The sequence below is a fragment of the Procambarus clarkii genome, chromosome 47, assembly GCF_040958095.1.
Source record: "Procambarus clarkii isolate CNS0578487 chromosome 47, FALCON_Pclarkii_2.0, whole genome shotgun sequence".
In the NCBI taxonomy this organism is placed as follows: domain Eukaryota; kingdom Metazoa; phylum Arthropoda; class Malacostraca; order Decapoda; family Cambaridae; genus Procambarus; species Procambarus clarkii.
Window position 1 is genome coordinate 26,974,510 of NC_091196.1, and position 18,961 is coordinate 26,993,470.

Sequence of the window (18,961 nt, forward strand, 5' to 3'; positions counted from 1 at the left end):
GGCAGATCCTGCCTCACAGGATTGATTGAATTCTTCAAAATAAGGTAAGAAAGAGAGGTGGGCAGACTGCATATTTTTGGAATGCCAGAAAGCCTTTGACACAGTACCACATAAGAGACTAGTGCACAAACTGGAGATCCAGGCAGGAGTGAAAGGGAAGGTACTTCACTGGATAATGGAGTACCTAGGCAACAGAAGACAGCGAGTCTGTGAGGGGTGAGGTCTCCGAGTGGCGAGGCGTCACCAGTAGAGTCCCTCAGGGAACAGTTCTTGGACCTATATTGTTTCTGATATAAGTAAATGATCTCCCAGAGGGAATAGACTTGTTCCTCACAATGTTTGCTGATGATGCAAAAGATACGAGGAGGATCAAGACAGAGGAAGATAGTATGATTACAAGATGACCTAAACAAACTGAAGGAATGATCCAACAAATGGCTACTAAAGTTCAATCCACTTAAATGTAAGGGAATGAAACTAGTGGGAGGAAATAGGAGGCCAGGCACTGGATACCGAATGGGAGATGAAGTCCTTCACGAAACGGACAGAGAGAAAGTCAGATATCAACTCTAGGAGTTGATATCACGCCAAACCTATCTCCTGAAGCCCATATAAAAACAATAACATCGGCGGGGTATGCGAGGCTGACTAACATCAGAACTGCCTTCAGAAACCTGTGTAGGAAATCCTTCAAAACCATACCACGTATGTTATCTCGAGGTTATCTTGAGATGATTTCGGGGCTTTAGTGTCCCTGCGGCCCGGTCCTCGACCAGGCCTCCACCCCCAGGAAGCAGCCCGTGACAGCTGACTAACACCCAGGTACCTATTTTACTGCTAGGTAACAGGGGCATAGGGTGAAAGAAACTTTGCCCAATGTTTCTCACCGGCGCCTGGGATCGAACCCAGGACCACAGGATCACAAATCCAGCGTGCTGTCCGCTCGGCCGACCGGCTCCCTATATGTAAGTAAGTAAGTATGTAAGACCAATCCTGGAGTATGCGGCCCCAGCATGGAACCCGTACCTTGTCAAGCACAAGATGAAGCTGAAAAAAGTTCAGAGGTAGGAATGCCACTAGGCGTGTCCCAGAACTAACAGGCATGAGTTTCGAGGAAAGGCTGAGGGAATTGCACCTCACAACGGTAAAAGACAGAAGAGCAAGGGGAGATATGATCACAACATAAAAAATTTCAGAGGAATTGAAAGTGGTAGACAAGGATGGATTATACCGGGTGGTGAGTACCCAAATGAGCCACAGAAACAATAGAAAGAACTTATTCAGTGTGAGAATAGTTAGTAAATGGAATGCACTAGGCAGTGATGTGGTGGAGGCTGACTCCATACACAGTTTCAAATGTAGATATAATAGAGCCCAGTAGGCTCAGGAAACTGTACACCAGTTGACTGACGGTTGAGAGGCGGGACCAAAGAGCCAATGCTCAACCCCCGCGATACAACTACAACTAGGTGAGTACACCCTCAGGAAGCAGCCAGTAACAGCTATCTAACTCCCAGGTACCTATTTACTGCTAGGTGAACGGGACATCAGGGTGAAAGAAACTCTGTCTACCGCAATAACTCATGACCTATTTTTCATTCATTCCTTTTGAAAGTATGAATGGAGCAGCTGGCTTGCACAACCTACCCATTTAGATAACATCTCCCACACATCTATATGCTATATGCCCATTGTGACTCACCCGTTCCTCAAGCTGCCATTGATGCTCTGTTGTTCCATTGGCAGCCATTGTGAACATCTCTTTATCCACTCAGTAAATCCTACAGCGTCGGATTTACTGGTAAATCTGGGTTGAGTCAAGCATTCTATTTGTGTCTATAATGCCTCTTCTCTCTCTCCTCTGTCCTAGCAAGGTTAGTGTGTGTTAGATAATGTGTGAAGCACTAATTTGGTCTCACTTGGATGCCTTGGGCTGGACGGTAGGGCGACGGTCTCGCTTCATACAGGTAGGCGATCAATCCCTGACCGTCCAAGTGGTTGGGCACCATTCCTTCCCCCCCGTCCCATCCCTAATCCTTATCTTGACCCCTTCCCAGTGCTATATAGCCATAATGGCTTGGCGCTTTCCCTTGATAGCTCTCTTCCTTTCCCTTGGATGCCTTGGCAACCGTAGAGGATTCATTTGAATACCACGTTACTTTAATTTTGAAGCATATCGTGGTCCAGTGGGTTAAGGCGTGTACTTGGGAGTAGCCCGTGCGTAGGTTCGAATGCTCCTCACGGCTCCGACTGATTTTCTCATTGAAACATCATGTAAAGTCCATGTAGCCTGTGTTCCTCTTGTGCCATGCAGGTGTGTAGCCTGTGTTCCCCTAGTGCCCCTGCAGGTGTGTAGTCTTTGTTCCATTAGCGCCATGCAGGTGTGTAGCTAGTATTCCACTAGTGCCATGCAGGTGTGCAGCCTATGTTCACCTAGTGCCCTTGCAGGTGTGTAGCCTGTGTTCCACTAGTGCCATGCAGGTGTGAAGTCTTTGTTCCACTAGTGCCATGCAGGTGTGTAGTCTTTGTTCCTCTAGTGCCCCTGCAGGTGTGTAGTCTTTGTTCCATTAGCGCCATGCAGGTGTGTACCCTGTGTTCCACTAGTGCCATGCAGGTGTGTAGTTTTTGTTCCACTAGTACTATGCAGGTGTGTAGACTTTGTTCCACTAGTGTCATGCAGGTGTGTAGCCTATGTTCAACTAGTGCCTTGCAGGTGTGTAGCCGTGTTCCACTAGTGCCATGCAGGTGTGCAGTCTTTGTTCCACTAGTGTCATGCAGGTGTGTAGCCTGTGTTCCACTAGTGCCATGCAGGTGTGTAGTCTTTGTTCCACTAGTGCCCCTGCAGGTGTGTAGCTTATGTTCCACTAGTGTCATGCAGGTGTGTAGCCTATGTTCCACTAGTGCTCCTGCAGGTGTGTAGCCTATGTTCCACTAGTGTCCCTGCAGGTGTGTAGCTTATGTTCCACTAGTGTCATGCAGGTGTGTAGCCTATGTTCCACTAGTGCTCCTGCAGGTGTGTAGCCTATGTTCCACTAGTGCCCCTGCAGGTGTGTAGCTTATGTTCCACTAGTGCCCCTGCAGGTGTGTAGCTTATGTTCCACTAGTGTCATGCAGGTGTGTAGCCTATGTTCCACTAGTGCTCCTGCAGGTGTGTAGCCTATGTTCCACTAGTGTCCCTGCAGGTGTGTAGCTTATGTTCCACTAGTGTCATGCAGGTGTGTAGCTTATGTTCCACTAGTGCCCCTGCAGGTGTGTAGCCTATGTACCACTAGTGCCCCTGCAGGTTAGTAGCTTATGTTCCACTAGTGCCCCTGCAGGTGTGCAGCCTGTGTTCCACTAGTGCCATGCAGGTGTGTAGTCTTTGTTCCACTAGTGTCATGCAGGTGTGCAGCCTATGTTCCCCTAGTGCAATGCAGGTGTGTTGCCTATGTTCCACTTGTGCCATGCAGGTGTGTAGCCTGTGTTCCACTAGTGCCATGCAGGTGTGTAGCTATGTTCCACTAGTGCCCCTGCAGGTGTGTAGCCCATGTTCCACTTGTGTCATGCAGGTGTGTAGCTTATGTTCCACTAGTGCCCATGCAGGTGTGTAGCCTGTGTTCCACTAGTGCCCCTGCAGGTGTGTAGCCCATGTTCCACTTGGTCATGCAGGTAGGGGCCTCGTAGCCTGGTGGATAGCGCGCAGGACTCGTAATTCTGTGGCGCGGGTTCGATTCCCGCACGAGGCAGAAACAAATGGGCAAAGTTTCTTTCACCCTGAATGCCCCTGTTACCTAGCAGTAAATAGGTACCTGGGAGTTAGTCAGCTGTCACGGGCTGCTTCCTGGGGGTGGAGGCCTGGTCGAGGACCGGGCCACGGGGACACTAAAAGCCCCGAAATCATCTCAAGATAACCTCAAGATAGGTGTGTAGCTTATGTTTCACTAGTACCCATGCAGGTGTGTAGCCTGTGTTCCACTAGTGCCCCTGCAGGTGTGTAGCCTATGTTCCACTTGTGTCATGCAGGTGTGTAGCTTATGTTCCACTAGTGCCCCTGCAGGTGTGTAGCCTACGTTCCACTTGGGGCATGCAGGTGTGTAGTCTATGTTCCACTTGTGTCATACAGGTGTGTAGCCTATGTTCCACGAGTGCCCCTGCAGGTGTGTAGCCTATGTTCCACTTGTGTCATGCAGGTGTATAGCCCATGTTCCACTTGTGTCATGCAGGTGTGTAGCTTATGTTCCCCTAGTGCCCCTGCAGGTGTGTAGTCTTTGTTCCATTAGCGCCATGCAGGTGTGTAGCTAGTATTCCACTAGTGCCATGCAGGTGTGCAGCCTATGTTCACCTAGTGCCCTTGCAGGTGTGTAGCCTGTGTTCCACTAGTGCCATGCAGGTGTGAAGTCTTTGTTCCACTAGTGCCATGCAGGTGTGTAGTCTTTGTTCCTCTAGTGCCCCTGCAGGTGTGTAGTCTTTGTTCCATTAGCGCCATGCAGGTGTGTACCCTGTGTTCCACTAGTGCCATGCAGGTGTGTAGTTTTTGTTCCACTAGTACTATGCAGGTGTGTAGACTTTGTTCCACTAGTGTCATGCAGGTGTGTAGCCTATGTTCAACTAGTGCCTTGCAGGTGTGTAGCCGTGTTCCACTAGTGCCATGCAGGTGTGCAGTCTTTGTTCCACTAGTGTCATGCAGGTGTGTAGCCTGTGTTCCACTAGTGCCATGCAGGTGTGTAGTCTTTGTTCCACTAGTGCCCCTGCAGGTGTGTAGCTTATGTTCCACTAGTGTCATGCAGGTGTGTAGCCTATGTTCCACTAGTGCTCCTGCAGGTGTGTAGCCTATGTTCCACTAGTGTCCCTGCAGGTGTGTAGCTTATGTTCCACTAGTGTCATGCAGGTGTGTAGCCTATGTTCCACTAGTGCTCCTGCAGGTGTGTAGCCTATGTTCCACTAGTGCCCCTGCAGGTGTGTAGCTTATGTTCCACTAGTGCCCCTGCAGGTGTGTAGCTTATGTTCCACTAGTGTCATGCAGGTGTGTAGCCTATGTTCCACTAGTGCTCCTGCAGGTGTGTAGCCTATGTTCCACTAGTGTCCCTGCAGGTGTGTAGCTTATGTTCCACTAGTGTCATGCAGGTGTGTAGCTTATGTTCCACTAGTGCCCCTGCAGGTGTGTAGCCTATGTACCACTAGTGCCCCTGCAGGTTAGTAGCTTATGTTCCACTAGTGCCCCTGCAGGTGTGTAGCCTGTGTTCCACTAGTGCCATGCAGGTGTGTAGTCTTTGTTCCACTAGTGTCATGCAGGTGTGCAGCCTATGTTCCCCTAGTGCAATGCAGGTGTGTTGCCTATGTTCCACTTGTGCCATGCAGGTGTGTAGCCTGTGTTCCACTAGTGCCATGCAGGTGTGTAGCTATGTTCCACTAGTGCCCCTGCAGGTGTGTAGCCCATGTTCCACTTGTGTCATGCAGGTGTGTAGCTTATGTTCCACTAGTGCCCATGCAGGTGTGTAGCCTGTGTTCCACTAGTGCCCCTGCAGGTGTGTAGCCCATGTTCCACTTGGTCATGCAGGTAGGGGCCTCGTAGCCTGGTGGATAGCGCGCAGGACTCGTAATTCTGTGGCGCGGGTTCGATTCCCGCACGAGGCAGAAACAAATGGGCAAAGTTTCTTTCACCCTGAATGCCCCTGTTACCTAGCAGTAAATAGGTACCTGGGAGTTAGTCAGCTGTCACGGGCTGCTTCCTGGGGGTGGAGGCCTGGTCGAGGACCGGGCCACGGGGACACTAAAAGTCCCGAAATCATCTCAAGATAACCTCAAGATAGGTGTGTAGCTTATGTTTCACTAGTACCCATGCAGGTGTGTAGCCTGTGTTCCACTAGTGCCCCTGCAGGTGTGTAGCCTATGTTCCACTTGTGTCATGCAGGTGTGTAGCTTATGTTCCACTAGTGCCCCTGCAGGTGTGTAGCCTACGTTCCACTTGGGGCATGCAGGTGTGTAGTCTATGTTCCACTTGTGTCATACAGGTGTGTAGCCTATGTTCCACGAGTGCCCCTGCAGGTGTGTAGCCTATGTTCCACTTGTGTCATGCAGGTGTATAGCCTATGTTCCACTTGTGTCATGCAGGTGTGTAGCCTATGTTCCACGAGTGCCCCTGCAGGTATGTAGCCTATGTTCCACTAGTGCCCCTGCAGGTGTGTAGCCTATGTTCCACTAGTTCCCCTGCAGGTGTGTAGCCTATGTTCCACTAGTGCCCCTGCAGGTGTGTAGCCTATGTTCCACTAGTGCCCCTGCAGGTGTGTAGCCTATGTTCCACTAGTGCCCCTGCAGGTGTGTAGCCTATGTTCCACTAGTTCCCCTGCAGGTGTGTAGCGTATGTTCTACTTGTGTCATGCAGGTGTGTAGTCTATGTTCCACTTGTGTCATGCAGGTGTTTAGCCTGTTCCACTAGTGCCCCTGCAGGTGTGTACCTTATGTTCCACTATTGTCCCTGCAAGTGTGTAGCTTATGCTCCACTAGTGCCCCTGCAGGTGTGTACCTTATGTTCCACTAGTGCCCCTGCAGGTGTGTACCTTATGTTCCACTATTGTCCCTGCAGGTGTGTAGCTTATATTCCACTAGTGCCCCTGCAGGTGTGTAGCCTATATTCCACTAGTATCATGCAGGTGTTTAGCCTGTTCCACTAGTGCCCCTGCAGGTGTGAAGCTTATGTTCCATTAGTGCCCCTGCAGGTGTGTACCTTGCTCCACTAGTGCCCCTGCAGGTGTGTACCTTATGTTCCACTATTGCCCCTGCAGGTGTGTACCTTATGTTCCACTAGTGCCCCTGCAGGTGTTTAGCTTATGTTCCACTAGTGCCCCTGCAGGTGTGCAGCCAATGTTCCACTTGTGTCATGCAGGTGTGTAGCCTATGTTCCACTTGTGTCATGCAGGTGTGTAGCTTATGTTCCACTAGTGCCCCTGCAGGTGTGTAGCCTATGTTCCACTTGTGTCATGCAGGTGTGTAGCCTATGTTCCACTTGTGTCATGCAGGTGTGTAGCTTATGTTCCACTAGTGCCCCTGCAGGTGTGTAGCCTATGTTCCACTTGTGTCATGCAGGTGTGTAGCTTATGTTCCACTAGTGCCCCTGCAGGTGTGCAGCCAATGTTCCACTAGTGCCCCTGCAGGTGTGTAGCCTATGTTCCACTTGTGTCATGCAGGTGTTTAGCTTATGTTCCACTAGTGCCCCTGCAGGTGTGTAGCCAATGTTCCACTTGTGTCATGCAGGTGTGTAGCCTATGTTCCACTTGTGTCATGCAGGTGTGTAGCTTATGTTCCACTAGTGCCCCTGCAGGTGTGTAGCCTATGTTCCACTTGTGTCATGCAGGTGTGTAGCTTATGTTCCACTAGTGCCCCTGCAGGTGTGTAGCCTATGTTCCACTTGTGTCATGCAGGTGTGTAGCTTATGTTCCACTAGTGCCCCTGCAGGTGTGTAGCCAATGTTCCACTTGTGTCATGCAGGTGTGTAGCCTATGTTCCACTTGTGTCATGCAGGTGTGTAGCCTATGTTCCACTAGTGCCCCTGCAGGTGTGTAGCCTATGTTCCACTATGCACGTTTCCTACCATTCGTTAAGAGTCATATTCCCTCTGTACATAGGTAGATGTACTTCAATATATAATTGTTTACACTTAGAGGAAAGCAAGAAGCCTGATTTTTAAATATTTCTGTTTCAAGTTTGGGAGGGGGAGGCTGAGCCTGGCTTTTGGACAAACCTGGCCTCGCAAGGCCCCGAGTAGGCTCTCTCGGTTTTCCCACCGAGAGATGCTTTGAGGAGGCGGTGCTAGGTTTCCCGGTTTAAGAAGGCGATGATTGGTTATGCCCTGGGGGCATAACCAATAAGGTGGTGACCTGTGGTCACGTGACGTGACTGAGCAAAGGGGGTGGGGTGCGGGCCCTCGTATAAGTATCATTATACTCTGACCAGTCACCCAGAGAGTTCGCCCCGATTGTAGCTCGAGCAAGACGAGGTTAACCCCAAGTGATACTGTCTTGGCTGGTAATATTCGAGAACAAGTGCATAAGAGACATCGTAAAGCTTCCTGGAGGAAGTTTGGGGTACTAGATTGTAGACAAGAGCAGCTCGGAATCATGGTGGTCCCCAGTGTACTTGGAGACGGGGCTAAGGAGCCAAGTGACGGCTTGCAAGCCATTTATTTTTTCCTCCTCGGTGCGAACCGGCGAGAGTGTGTGCGGTCCTGTTCATCGTTCGACAGCAGCAGGGAAGCCTTGGTGAGCGAAGTGGGGCGCCGACACTGCCTCCTAGAAGGAGCCAGTGACCAGTGGACCAGCGTGGGAACACCATCCGGGACCCCTGAAATCTGAAGGGGCCCGACGCTGCACGCAAACTCCGGCAGGGATGAACACACACGCCAAGCGAGGTAGAGTGGGGATTCTCCCCTTGCCTTAGTGACTGGACGGAAAGGTAGCGCAGTGTTGTGATACATCTGCCGGTCTACAGAGAACCTTAAGTGACTGTAGAGTGAGCGAGAGTGATGCAAGCAGTCAGCTAATTCCTCGGACTCTTGAACCTGAGAGTAAAGTCCACTAGTTTATAAGGTAGATCTTAAACCCTTTCCCGTGTACTAGGCTATTGTAAGCATTATATTTATAACTGGGTTAGTAATTACTTATATCTGTGCAGTTCTTATTCAAGTATACATTTATATACATATATTTTGAATAGACAGTATGATACACTCGAAAGGCCAAGGCAACAACTTATAAGGTATAAAGTAAGGTAGTATAAGTTTCAATAAGTATTACTGGGCGAAGAAGCCTAACTTTTATTTGTTTTCGTTTCTTAGTACTCGTGAGAGACGAGTTCCTGTGAGATTCAAGCTGACCTTCTAATTGTTTGGCCAAGTATTTCGGTCCCACCTGACTATAGCGATAACGAGTTTGATTTAATTATATGAGAAGACAACATCAGTTACTTCAGTAGAGGCGAGCGCCGGGTGCTACTGCCTCATGATAACATTTCAGGGAAGTGTTGCCAAACTTCGCCCTTTATAATTATTTACTGGTATATTATTATTAAATGCTTATACATATTTTATTATGGTGGTTTCATGCCATCCATTTCTCACTTGCCTATGGTAATGAGATGAATATAAATACTTAACATTGCACTGAAACAAACAACCATTGAGAACGAAAAAATTCATTTTACAGTATGGGTAGACGTGTCCAGCGACACGTCTACCCATACTGGGAACGAGTAACTGGGAAAAAAATAGGAGTGTAGCCTAGCCCCCCCCCCCAACCTCCACCATTATTTACATGGTAGCTAAAGGAACCGACCTTTAGCTATACGAACGATTTATATTCAACTGCGTAACGAAGCAGTTACGTAAGCACTTACGAACGTGTACATCTTTCCTCAATCTTTGACGGCTTTGGTTACATTTATTAATCAGTTTACAACAAGGAAAACTTCCCAATCAACTGTTGTTATTGTTACAAACAACCTCCTGGTGCTTGGAGCTCATTTACTGATAAATAATTGTAAACAAAGCCGCTAAAGATTGGGAAAAGATGTACGGATTCGTAAATACTTGTGTAACTGTTTCGTGAATCTGGCCCTAGTAGACTACTACCTTTGTCCTGCCTCCGTCAGCAATCCCCGTGGCACAGTGGTAACACACTCGCTCCGCACTTCGCGAACGATTAGGCCTGAACGAAGGAAGAACGCCGCGCCACACATGCAGGTGTACAGCTTATTTTCCACTAGTGCCACGCAGGTGTGTAGCCTATATTCCACTAATTCCACGCAGGTGTGTAGCCTATGTTCCACTAGTGCCATGCAGGTGTGTAGCCTATGTTCCACTAGTGCCACGCAGGTGTGTAGCCTATGTTCCACTAGTGCCACGCAGGTGTGTAGCCTATGTTCCACTAGTGCCACGCAGGTGTGTAGCCTATGTTCCACTAGTGCCATGCAGGTGTGCCGCACAGCTGGCCACACACCCGCAAGAACCCCCACCCTTTAACCAGTCCGAAACAACGGTACATTCATATCTTCCTGTTTCCACATTTCGCAAGGGAAGTTCCCGCCACGTCTCGCCTGTTATGCAGGCTCTTGAGTGCATTCAGTGGGATTGCAACCTCACTGAATGCACTCAAGAGCCTCCGTCATTGTGTTTGTGAGTGTTGTGCCTTTAGGAGGTGCGCGAGTCACGGCTCCTCTACCATAGGTGTTATTGTTCAGACTGAACAGTTTGGTTCAGCGACGGTACAATCAGTGGCGCCCCGTTCCTTCACTCCGTCCTCATGTCCCAGCTCTTGGTCTCCTATCTCTCCCTAGTGGCATTTAGTACTGGCTAAGCGCTTTCACATGCTGTTAATTACCATATACTTCTGCTCACATATGTTCGGGGCACGGACCGAACATATGACGGATATATACCGAACAGATGACCGGACGGGACGCAGTTTGTCGTTTAATGGAACGACTCCTAAGCTGCTGGAAAGTTGAAGTCCAAGAGCTGAAACTCGACCCTGCAGGCACTAAATAGGTGAGTCTGTATACCGAGCATATGCCTAATCACTTGTAGTGGACGGTAGAGCGATGATCTCTCTTCATGCAGGTCGGCGTTCAATGCCCCCGACCGTCAAAGTGGTTGGGCACCATTCCTCCTCCCTTACCCCCATCCCAAATCCTTATCCTGGTCCTTTCCTAGTGATATATTGTAATAACTTGCCGCTTTCTGCTGATAGTTCCCTTCCCTTCCTAAACTACATGTTATGCTGTTAACTCTACTTGTTAACTCTACTTGTTAACTCTACTTGTTAACTCTACTTGTTAACTCTACCGCCTCGCATGCTTCGTTCTTAGGCTCAGAATACATTTCTGACATCTTTATAATAACTTTGTCTCTAGCTTTCATTTATGCCGGACTGTTTTTGTGTTATTTTCCACCCTGTGAGTTTATTTTATATCGTTTGACATCTCTCTAGCGATGTTAGGTCCAGTTCTGTCAACCTTTCTGTCCCCCTTCCTAGTTGTCCTGGCCGGGAGAATAACAACTCTCGAACCCATCAACAGGTAAATAAAACCATGTTATTTTGGGACGAGCCTCGTTGGACACCTCTTCACCTTTCCCGTTATGTAGTGGACACGTCGTGCCCGAGCAAAGGACTTTTTGGGCAGTTTACAAATATGTAGTCTGTCCATCCCTCGCTGTTCTTACTGTGGCCAGCTTGTGCAGAGCTCCGGCAGCCAGCTTGTCTTAAAACTCCGGCAGCCAGCTTATCGTAGAGCTTTATGGCAGCCAGCTTGTCGTAGAGCTTTATGGCAGCCAGCTTGTCGTAGAGCTTTATGGCAGCCAGCTTGTCGTAGAGCTTTATGGCAGCCAGCTTGTCGTAGAGCTCTACGGCAGCCAGCTTGTCGTAGAGCTCCGGCAGCCAGCTTGTCGTAGAGCTTTATGGCAGCCAGCTTGTCGTAGAGCTTTATGGCAGCCAGCTTGTCGTAGAGCTCTACGGCAGCCAGCTTGTCGTAGAGCTCCGGCCGCCAGCTTGTCGTAGAGCTCCGGCAGCCAGCTTGTCGTAGAGCTTTATGGCAGCCAGCTTGTCGTAGAGCTTTATGGCAGCCAGCTTGTCGTAGAGCTTTATGGCAGCCAGCTTGTCGTAGAGCTTTATGGCAGCCAGCTTGTCGTAGAGCTTTATGGCAGCCAGCTTGTCGTAGAGCTCCGGCAGCCAGCTTGTCGTAGAGCTTTATGGCAGCCAGCTTGTCGTAGAGCTCCGGCAGCCAGCTTGTCGTAGAGCTTTATGGCAGCCAGCTTGTCGTAGAGCTCCGGCAGCCAGCTTGTCGTAGAGCTTTATGGCAGCCAGCTTGTCGTAGAGCTCCGGCAGCCAGCTTGTCGTAGAGCTTTATGGCAGCCAGCTTGTCGTAGAGCTCCGGCAGCCAGCTTGTCGTAGAGCTTTATGGCAGCCAGCTTGTCGTAGAGCTCCGGCAGCCAGCTTGTCGTAGAACTCCGGCAGCCAGCTTGTCGTAGAGCTCCGGCAGCCAGCTTGTCGTAGAGCTCCGGCAGCCAGCTTGTCGTAGAGCTTTATGGCAGCGAGCTTGTCGTAGAGCTCCGGCAGCCAGCTTGTCGTAGAGCTTTATGGCAGCCAGCTTGTTGTAGAGCTCCGGCAGCCAGCTTGTCATAGAGCTCTACGGCAGGCATCTTGGTCACGACTCTCTTAGAGCTGTGTTGGTACTCGTTATCTTATACCAACTTAAAATCTAATACTGTTTAGTTGTTTCGTCGGTTTCGGCTCTATGGTTGTTTAAGTTGCTTGTGTTGCATAACTTGCAGTGGCAGCGGTGAAGACCGTGTATTGTGAGTCCAGTCAGTGGGACTGTTTACCACAGTATGCTGGCTCTTGAGTCCAGTCAGTGGGACTGTTTACCACAGTATGCTGGCTCTTGAGTCCAGTCAGTGGGACTGTTTACCACAGTATGCTGGCTCTTGAGTCCAGTCAGTGGGACTGTTTACCACAGTATGCTGGCTCTTGAGTACAGTCAGTGGGACTGTCTACCACAGTATGCTGGCTCTTGAGTCCAGTCAGTGGGACTGTTTACCACAGTATGCTGGCTCTTGAGTACAGTCAGTGGGACTGTTTACCACAGTATGCTGGCTCTTGAGTCCAGTCAGTGGGACTGTTTACCACAGTATGCTGGCTCTTGAGTACAGTCAGTGGGACTGTTTACCACAGTATGCTGGCTCTTGAGTCCAGTCAGTGGGACTGTTTACCACAGTATGCTGGCTCTTGAGTCCAGTCAGTGGGACTGTTTACCACAGTATGCTGGCTCTTGAGTACAGTCAGTGGGACTGTCTACCACAGTATGCTGGCTCTTGAGTACAGTCAGTGGGACTGTTTACCACAGTATGCTGGCTCTTGAGTCCAGTCAGTGGGACTGTTTACCACAGTATGCTGGCTCTTGAGTACAGTCAGTGGGACTGTCTACCACAGTATGCTGGCTCTTGAGTACAGTCAGTGGGACTGTTTACCACAGTATGCTGGCTCTTGAGTACAGTCAGTGGGACTGTCTACCACAGTATGCTGGCTCTTGAGTCCAGTCAGTGGAACTGTTTACCACAGTATGCTGGCTCTTGAGTACAGTCAGTGGGATTGTTTACCACAGAATGCTGGCTCTTGAGTAGTCAGTGGGACTGTTTACCACAGTATGCTGGCTCTTGAGTACAGTCAGTGGGACTGTCTACCACAGTATGCTGGCTCTTGAGTGCAGTCAATGGGACAGTAACCCTAATAATGCATGTGGAGTCTTAGTGGTGGTGAGATTTTATTATTATTATTATTATTATTAATATTTTCTACCACAGACGTGGCCACACATTTACAATGCTAACCAGAATATATACATTTTCTTCTGTCCTCCATGGACAGGGTTAGAGATCAGTTAAACATATAGTTCAGGGATTTATTGAACAATCAACCACAAACGATGATTCGTTACTTTTAAAATGCCAAGCTAACCTACATACGTAAATACATAGATACACAGATTTACGTATGCCCTACATAAAGTGTTCGAAGTGTCATTAATGCATTTACAAAGGTGAAATACAATTCTGATCAGCTTCCATATGTACTTTATACACATACATATACATACACACACATATATACGTACATATACATATATACATTCATATAAATACACACACATGCATTCACGTTGGGCCTCTTGGTCTCAGTGCCCTCACTTATCTATCGTGAGTAGTGAGGCAAAGTGAAGGAGAGATAGTGAGTAGTTAATAGTGTAATAGCGAACGTCGAGTGTAGTGAAGGTCGAGTGTAGTGAAGGTCGAGTGTAGTGAAGCTCGAGTGTAGCGAACGTCGAGTGTTGTGAAGGTCGCGTGTAGTGAAGGTCGAGTGTAGTGAAGGTCGAGTGTAGTGAAGGTCGAGTGTAGTGAAGGTCGAGTGTAGTGAAGAATAAGTACGTGAGACAGGTGAATTATGTGGTATTAGGATATACGCCACATACAATCCTGGGTGTTGGAGGCAGGCTTCAGCTCCGTGGCCCCGGCAGTATCTGGCACTCCTCCTAGTACATCATCTCTCCATACAAAGAGCCACTGTTGCCATTGTTTAACGTTGCCGAATAACGAAAGAATAACTATACAGATCATAAGCTTCAAGTCAAAACGATCAGGCATTCTCCAGCTCTACAGAAACAAAATATCAAAGACATAAATAGTTTGCCTTTAGGCTGCCCTTGTTAATTAACGAAAGTAACGTTAATTTGTTGATCATTTAGAAATGTTGAGGCGTGAATGAGTTGGTGCTGTCGTGAGGCTCATCAGGCGCCATACACACACACACGGAAAGTGTGGTGTGGAAAAAAAAAAAAAAAAAAGTAGTTAGTAAACAGATTAGATTGACAGTTGAGAGGCGGGACGAAAGAGCAAAGCTCAACCCCCGCAAAACACAACTAGTAAACACAACTAGTAAACACAACTAGTAAACACACGGGCTTACCGCTGTCTCATCTAAACTACCTTGTCTGGCGAGGCCGGCACATCATACCATCATTTAGTTCACAATATGAACATGTGAACTAAACGCTCGGAGGCTACATTGTTCTGTATAATGCACCCACGCGTCTCCAGCTCCAGAACCAGCTTCGAATCCCACGGGGTGTTACTGTGATTTTTCAGGTAATGACACGACGCCACTGTGACTTCCTAGTGTGTCGAGCCCTACTACACCAACACCAGAGTGTACCGGAGGTAATGTGGGAGAACCTGGTGCCTGAAGACCCTGGGGGATTCAGTAGACTCCCAGGTCCTCCAAGGAGTGCCGGACCAGCCGGGCTGTGGTGGGTATGTGGGCCTGCGGGCCGCTCCAAGCAACAGCCTGATGGACCAAACTCTCACAAGTCAGGTCTGGCCTCGGGCCGGGCTTGGGGAGTAGAAGAACTCCCAGAACCCCATCAACCAGGTATCAACCAGGTTAAACTACTTAAAGCGTGTATCGTGGTGCGATGGGCCAAGACGCGCGACTGGGGAAACCAAGAACTCCGGTTCGAACCCCCCTGAGTGCAGCAAACTCCTCCCTGCAAGTGAGGGCGGGCGAGCACCTCCTCCCGGCACACGCACCCACTGCCTAGCTCCCGGGCAACACTGTAACCTACAACATAAGAATAAAGATAACTGCAGAAGTTCTAATTGGTCCATACGAGGCAGCTCCTATTTATAACCACCCAATCCCACTCATATATAGAAGTATACGTCAAAATGCGACGCTCTATTAGGAGGATGGGCGGAGACATCCGGCCAGCCACAAGGTTGTATCCGGCCCTCAGAATCAAGCTGAATGATTTCCTCTTCGTGCTTATTTTAACCACGTGGTCGGCGGTCTTATTGCAACCACGTGGTCGGCGGTCTTATTGCAACCACGTGGTCGGCGGTCTTATTGCAACCACGTGGTCGGCGGTCTTATTGCAACCACGTGGTCGGCGGTCTTATTGCAACCACGTGGTCGGCGGTCTTATTTACAACCACGTGGTCGGCGGTCTTATTTACAACCACGTGGTCAGCGGTCTTATTTACAACCACGTGGTCGGCGGTCTTATTTACAACCACGTGGTCGGTGGTCTTATTTACAACCACGTGGTCGGCGGTCTTATTTACAACCACGTGGTCAGCGGTCTTATTTACAACCACGTGGTCGGCGGTCTTATTTACAACCACGTGGTCGGCGGTCTTATTTACAACCACGTGGTCGGTGGTCTTATTTACAACCACGTGGTCGGCGGTCTTATTTACAACCACGTGGTCAGCGGTCTTATTTACAACCACGTGGTCGGCGGTCTTATTTACAACCACGTGGTCGGCGGTCTTATTTACAACCACGTGGTCGGTGGTCTTATTTACAACCACGTAAATATATATATATATATATATATATATATATATATATATATATATATATATATATATATATATATCCCTGTGTTGTTTGTCAGGAGAAATTTATATTGGAATATTTTTATTTTGGCTTTCTCTCTGTTTATTATGGACTTGAGTAGAATGGTTGCAGACGAAATTGATTTTTGTTCCACATTAATTGATGCTACAGATATTTTTTGGTTAATTTCTTTGATTTGTTTTATTGAATTTCTTTCATGAGGCTTGTTTATTTCCCCTTACTGTGTCATACAAAAAATCTCTCTCTCTCTCTCTCTCTCTCTCTCTCTCTCTCTCTCTCTCTCTCTCTCTCTCTCTCTCTCTCTCTCTCTCTCTCTCTCTCTCTCTCTCTCTCCCTCTCTCTCTCCCTCTCTCTCTCTCTCTCTCTCTCTCTCTCTCTCTCTCTCTCTCTCTCTCTCTCTCTCTCTCTCTCTCTCTCTCTCTCTCTCTCTCTCTCTCTCTCTCTCTTTCTGTTTCTCTTAATTTTCTGCACCAACCCATACATTAATACTTCTTCGGTCTTACCACATTAAGAGACTATGATAATGTTTGAGTGTGGGTCTCTGGCAACACGCCGTCCTCATCAACAAAGGCGAAATGTTCGTTCATCCAGCCGCCAACCGCGCCCTCTGTATATGACAGCAACCCGTCCTCGACTCAAGTCCATTACATCCAGCGGTCGACCCCACAGACGCATTCATAAATTTTAATATGTTGTTCATTCAAAACGGGAATTTTCTCAAGTTTAAATGAATATTATAATATATTAGCATATTGTCCATATATAGGCATAGGATAGGTTAGGTTAGGTGTTTAGGTTCTGTTGGCGATTATTTGTATTTGTAGTACGTGGGTGAAGCATTTATAGCGTTGTGATTCGAACAAAATTCGTCAGTGAAACACTTGTTCCGGATATGTTCGAACGTCAGCAGTTGTGAGTCGTGTGTAAACCGCTTTTCATTCATAAACAGGGGGTTTGGCGGGTGCATGGAATCACTTTTGGATCTTTGTTTGGAGGACGGGCTGATGACAGTTTAAACACGACTGACAACTGATGACGTTCGAACAGTTCTCGAACAATGGTTCCCTGACGACCTCTGCTCGAATAGCAGCCCTGTAAATGCTTCACCCACGTACTTTAAGTACAATTACTTGAAGTAATTGTTCCATCAGTTCCAACAGAACCTAAACACCTAACTTAACCTACGCCTAACAATATACAGTACTTTAATGTATATTATTATTAATATATAGATGAGAACGAACCTATTTTTAATTCACAATAATTTAAAATCGATCAATGTGTCTTGGGGGACGGTAGCAGCTGTACCGAGCCTGGCCTCAGGACGGGTTGCTGGCACCAACCATAGATGTGTGGCTCCTCTGCCACACATCTATAGATCATGCAATAACATTAGCAGACTTCTAGATGTTACTACTGCTCGCCTTAGACTCGGTTACAAGTATCTCTGGGAATTCTCATTATCGGCTGTGTAAATATTTCATTCTAAATATATTATATTTAATATATTTTCATTATAAATATTGTAAATTATCTGCTGCCAGAAGTCTTGGCCAAATATCTCCAGTTTGCTAACTGTAGGTAGTAACTAAGAGTGACTGTAACCTATCCACCGCTGCCCACTGGATGGGGGGCGGTGTGCAGGACAAACATATCAATTGTGACACTCTCCACATATGTCAGTTGGTTAATTTAGAAACTGTACTTGTTGTCGGTCTCGAACCCATTGTTGATGTGACGACTTATATTGAATTTTGTAACTAGCTCATCAAGATTGTAACTTGCTTAGCTAAATGAATTCTGGGGTTCAGTCCCTGAGCCCATTATGTGCCTCTGTAACCCTCTCCACTTCCGCCCCTAAGATGGGTATGGGGGTCCACTACCGCCCACAGGACGGGTATGGGGTCCACTACCGCCCCTAAGATGGGTATGGGGCCCACTACCGCCCACAGGACGAGTATGGGGTCCACTACCGCCCCTAAGATGGGTATGGGGTCCACTACCGCCCACAGGACGGGTATGGGGTTCACTACCGCCCACAGGACGGGTATGGGGTCCACTACCGCCCCTAAGATGGGTATGGGGTCCACTACCGCCCACAGGACGGGTATGGGGTCCACTACCGCCCACAGGACGGGTATGGAGTCCACTACCGCCCACAGGATGGGTATGGGGTCCACTACCGCCCACAGGATGGGTATGGGGTCCACTACCGCCCACAGGACGGGTATGAGGTCCACTACCGCCCACAGGATGGGTATGGGGTCCACTACCGCCCACAGGATGGGTATGGGGTCCACTACCGCCCACAGGACGAGTATGGGGCCCACTACCGCCCACAGGACGAGTATGGGGCCCACTACCGCCCACAGGACGAGTATGGGGCCCACTACCGCCCACAGGACGAGTATGGGGCCCACTACCGCCCACAGGACGGGTATGGAGCCCACTACCGCCCACAGGACGGGTATGGGGCCCACTACCGCCCACAGGACGGGTATGGGGTCCACTACCACCCCTAAGATGGGTATGCGGTCCACTACCGCCCACAGGACGGGTATGGGGTCCACTACCGCCCCTAAGATGGGTATGGGGCCCACTACCGCCCACAGGACGGGTATGGGGTCCACTACCGCCCACAGGACGGGTATGGGGCCCACTACCGCCCCTAAGATGGGTATGGGGTCCACTACCGCTCACAGGACGGGTATGGGGTCCACTACCGCCCCTAAGATGGGTATGGGGCCCACTACCGCCCACAGGACGGGTATGGGGTCCACTACCGCCCACAGGACGGGTATGGGGCCCACTACCGCCCACAGGACGGGTATGGGGCCCACTACCGCCCACAGGACGGGTATGGGGTCCACTACCGCCCCTAAGATGGGTATGGGGTCCACTACCGCCCACAGGACGGGTATGGGGTCCACTACCGCCCACAGGGCGGGTATGGGGTCCACTACCGCCCACAGGACGGGTATGGGGCCCACTACCGCCCACAGGACGGGTATGGGGTCCACTAC

The 18,961-nt window shown here is 49.1% G+C and overlaps 2 protein-coding genes across 2 annotated transcripts in view; one reads left to right on the forward strand and one right to left on the reverse strand.

Annotated features, from left to right (window-relative positions):
• Positions 1-18,961, forward strand: part of Gyc88E (Guanylyl cyclase at 88E) — a 502,958-nt gene that overhangs the window by 243,457 nt on the left and 240,540 nt on the right. The gene's annotated exons all lie outside the window — the stretch shown is intronic.
• On the reverse strand, positions 15,446-17,086 carry LOC138350891 (uncharacterized). The gene is made up of 2 exons (XM_069302341.1): positions 17,054-17,086; positions 15,446-15,847 (listed from the first exon to the last, which is right to left on the reverse strand). The coding sequence occupies exons 1-2, from the start codon at positions 17,084-17,086 to the stop codon at positions 15,446-15,448; spliced, it is 435 nt and encodes a 144-aa protein (XP_069158442.1).

Coding starts and splice junctions, on each gene's coding strand:
- LOC138350891 (XM_069302341.1), bottom strand. CDS start 17,086: ATGGAACAATTACTTCAAGTAATTGTACTTAAA. Junction 15,848..17,053: donor TTCAAGTAATTGTACTTAAA/GTACGTGGGTGA, acceptor GTTGTAAATAAG/ACCGCCGACCACGTGGTTGT.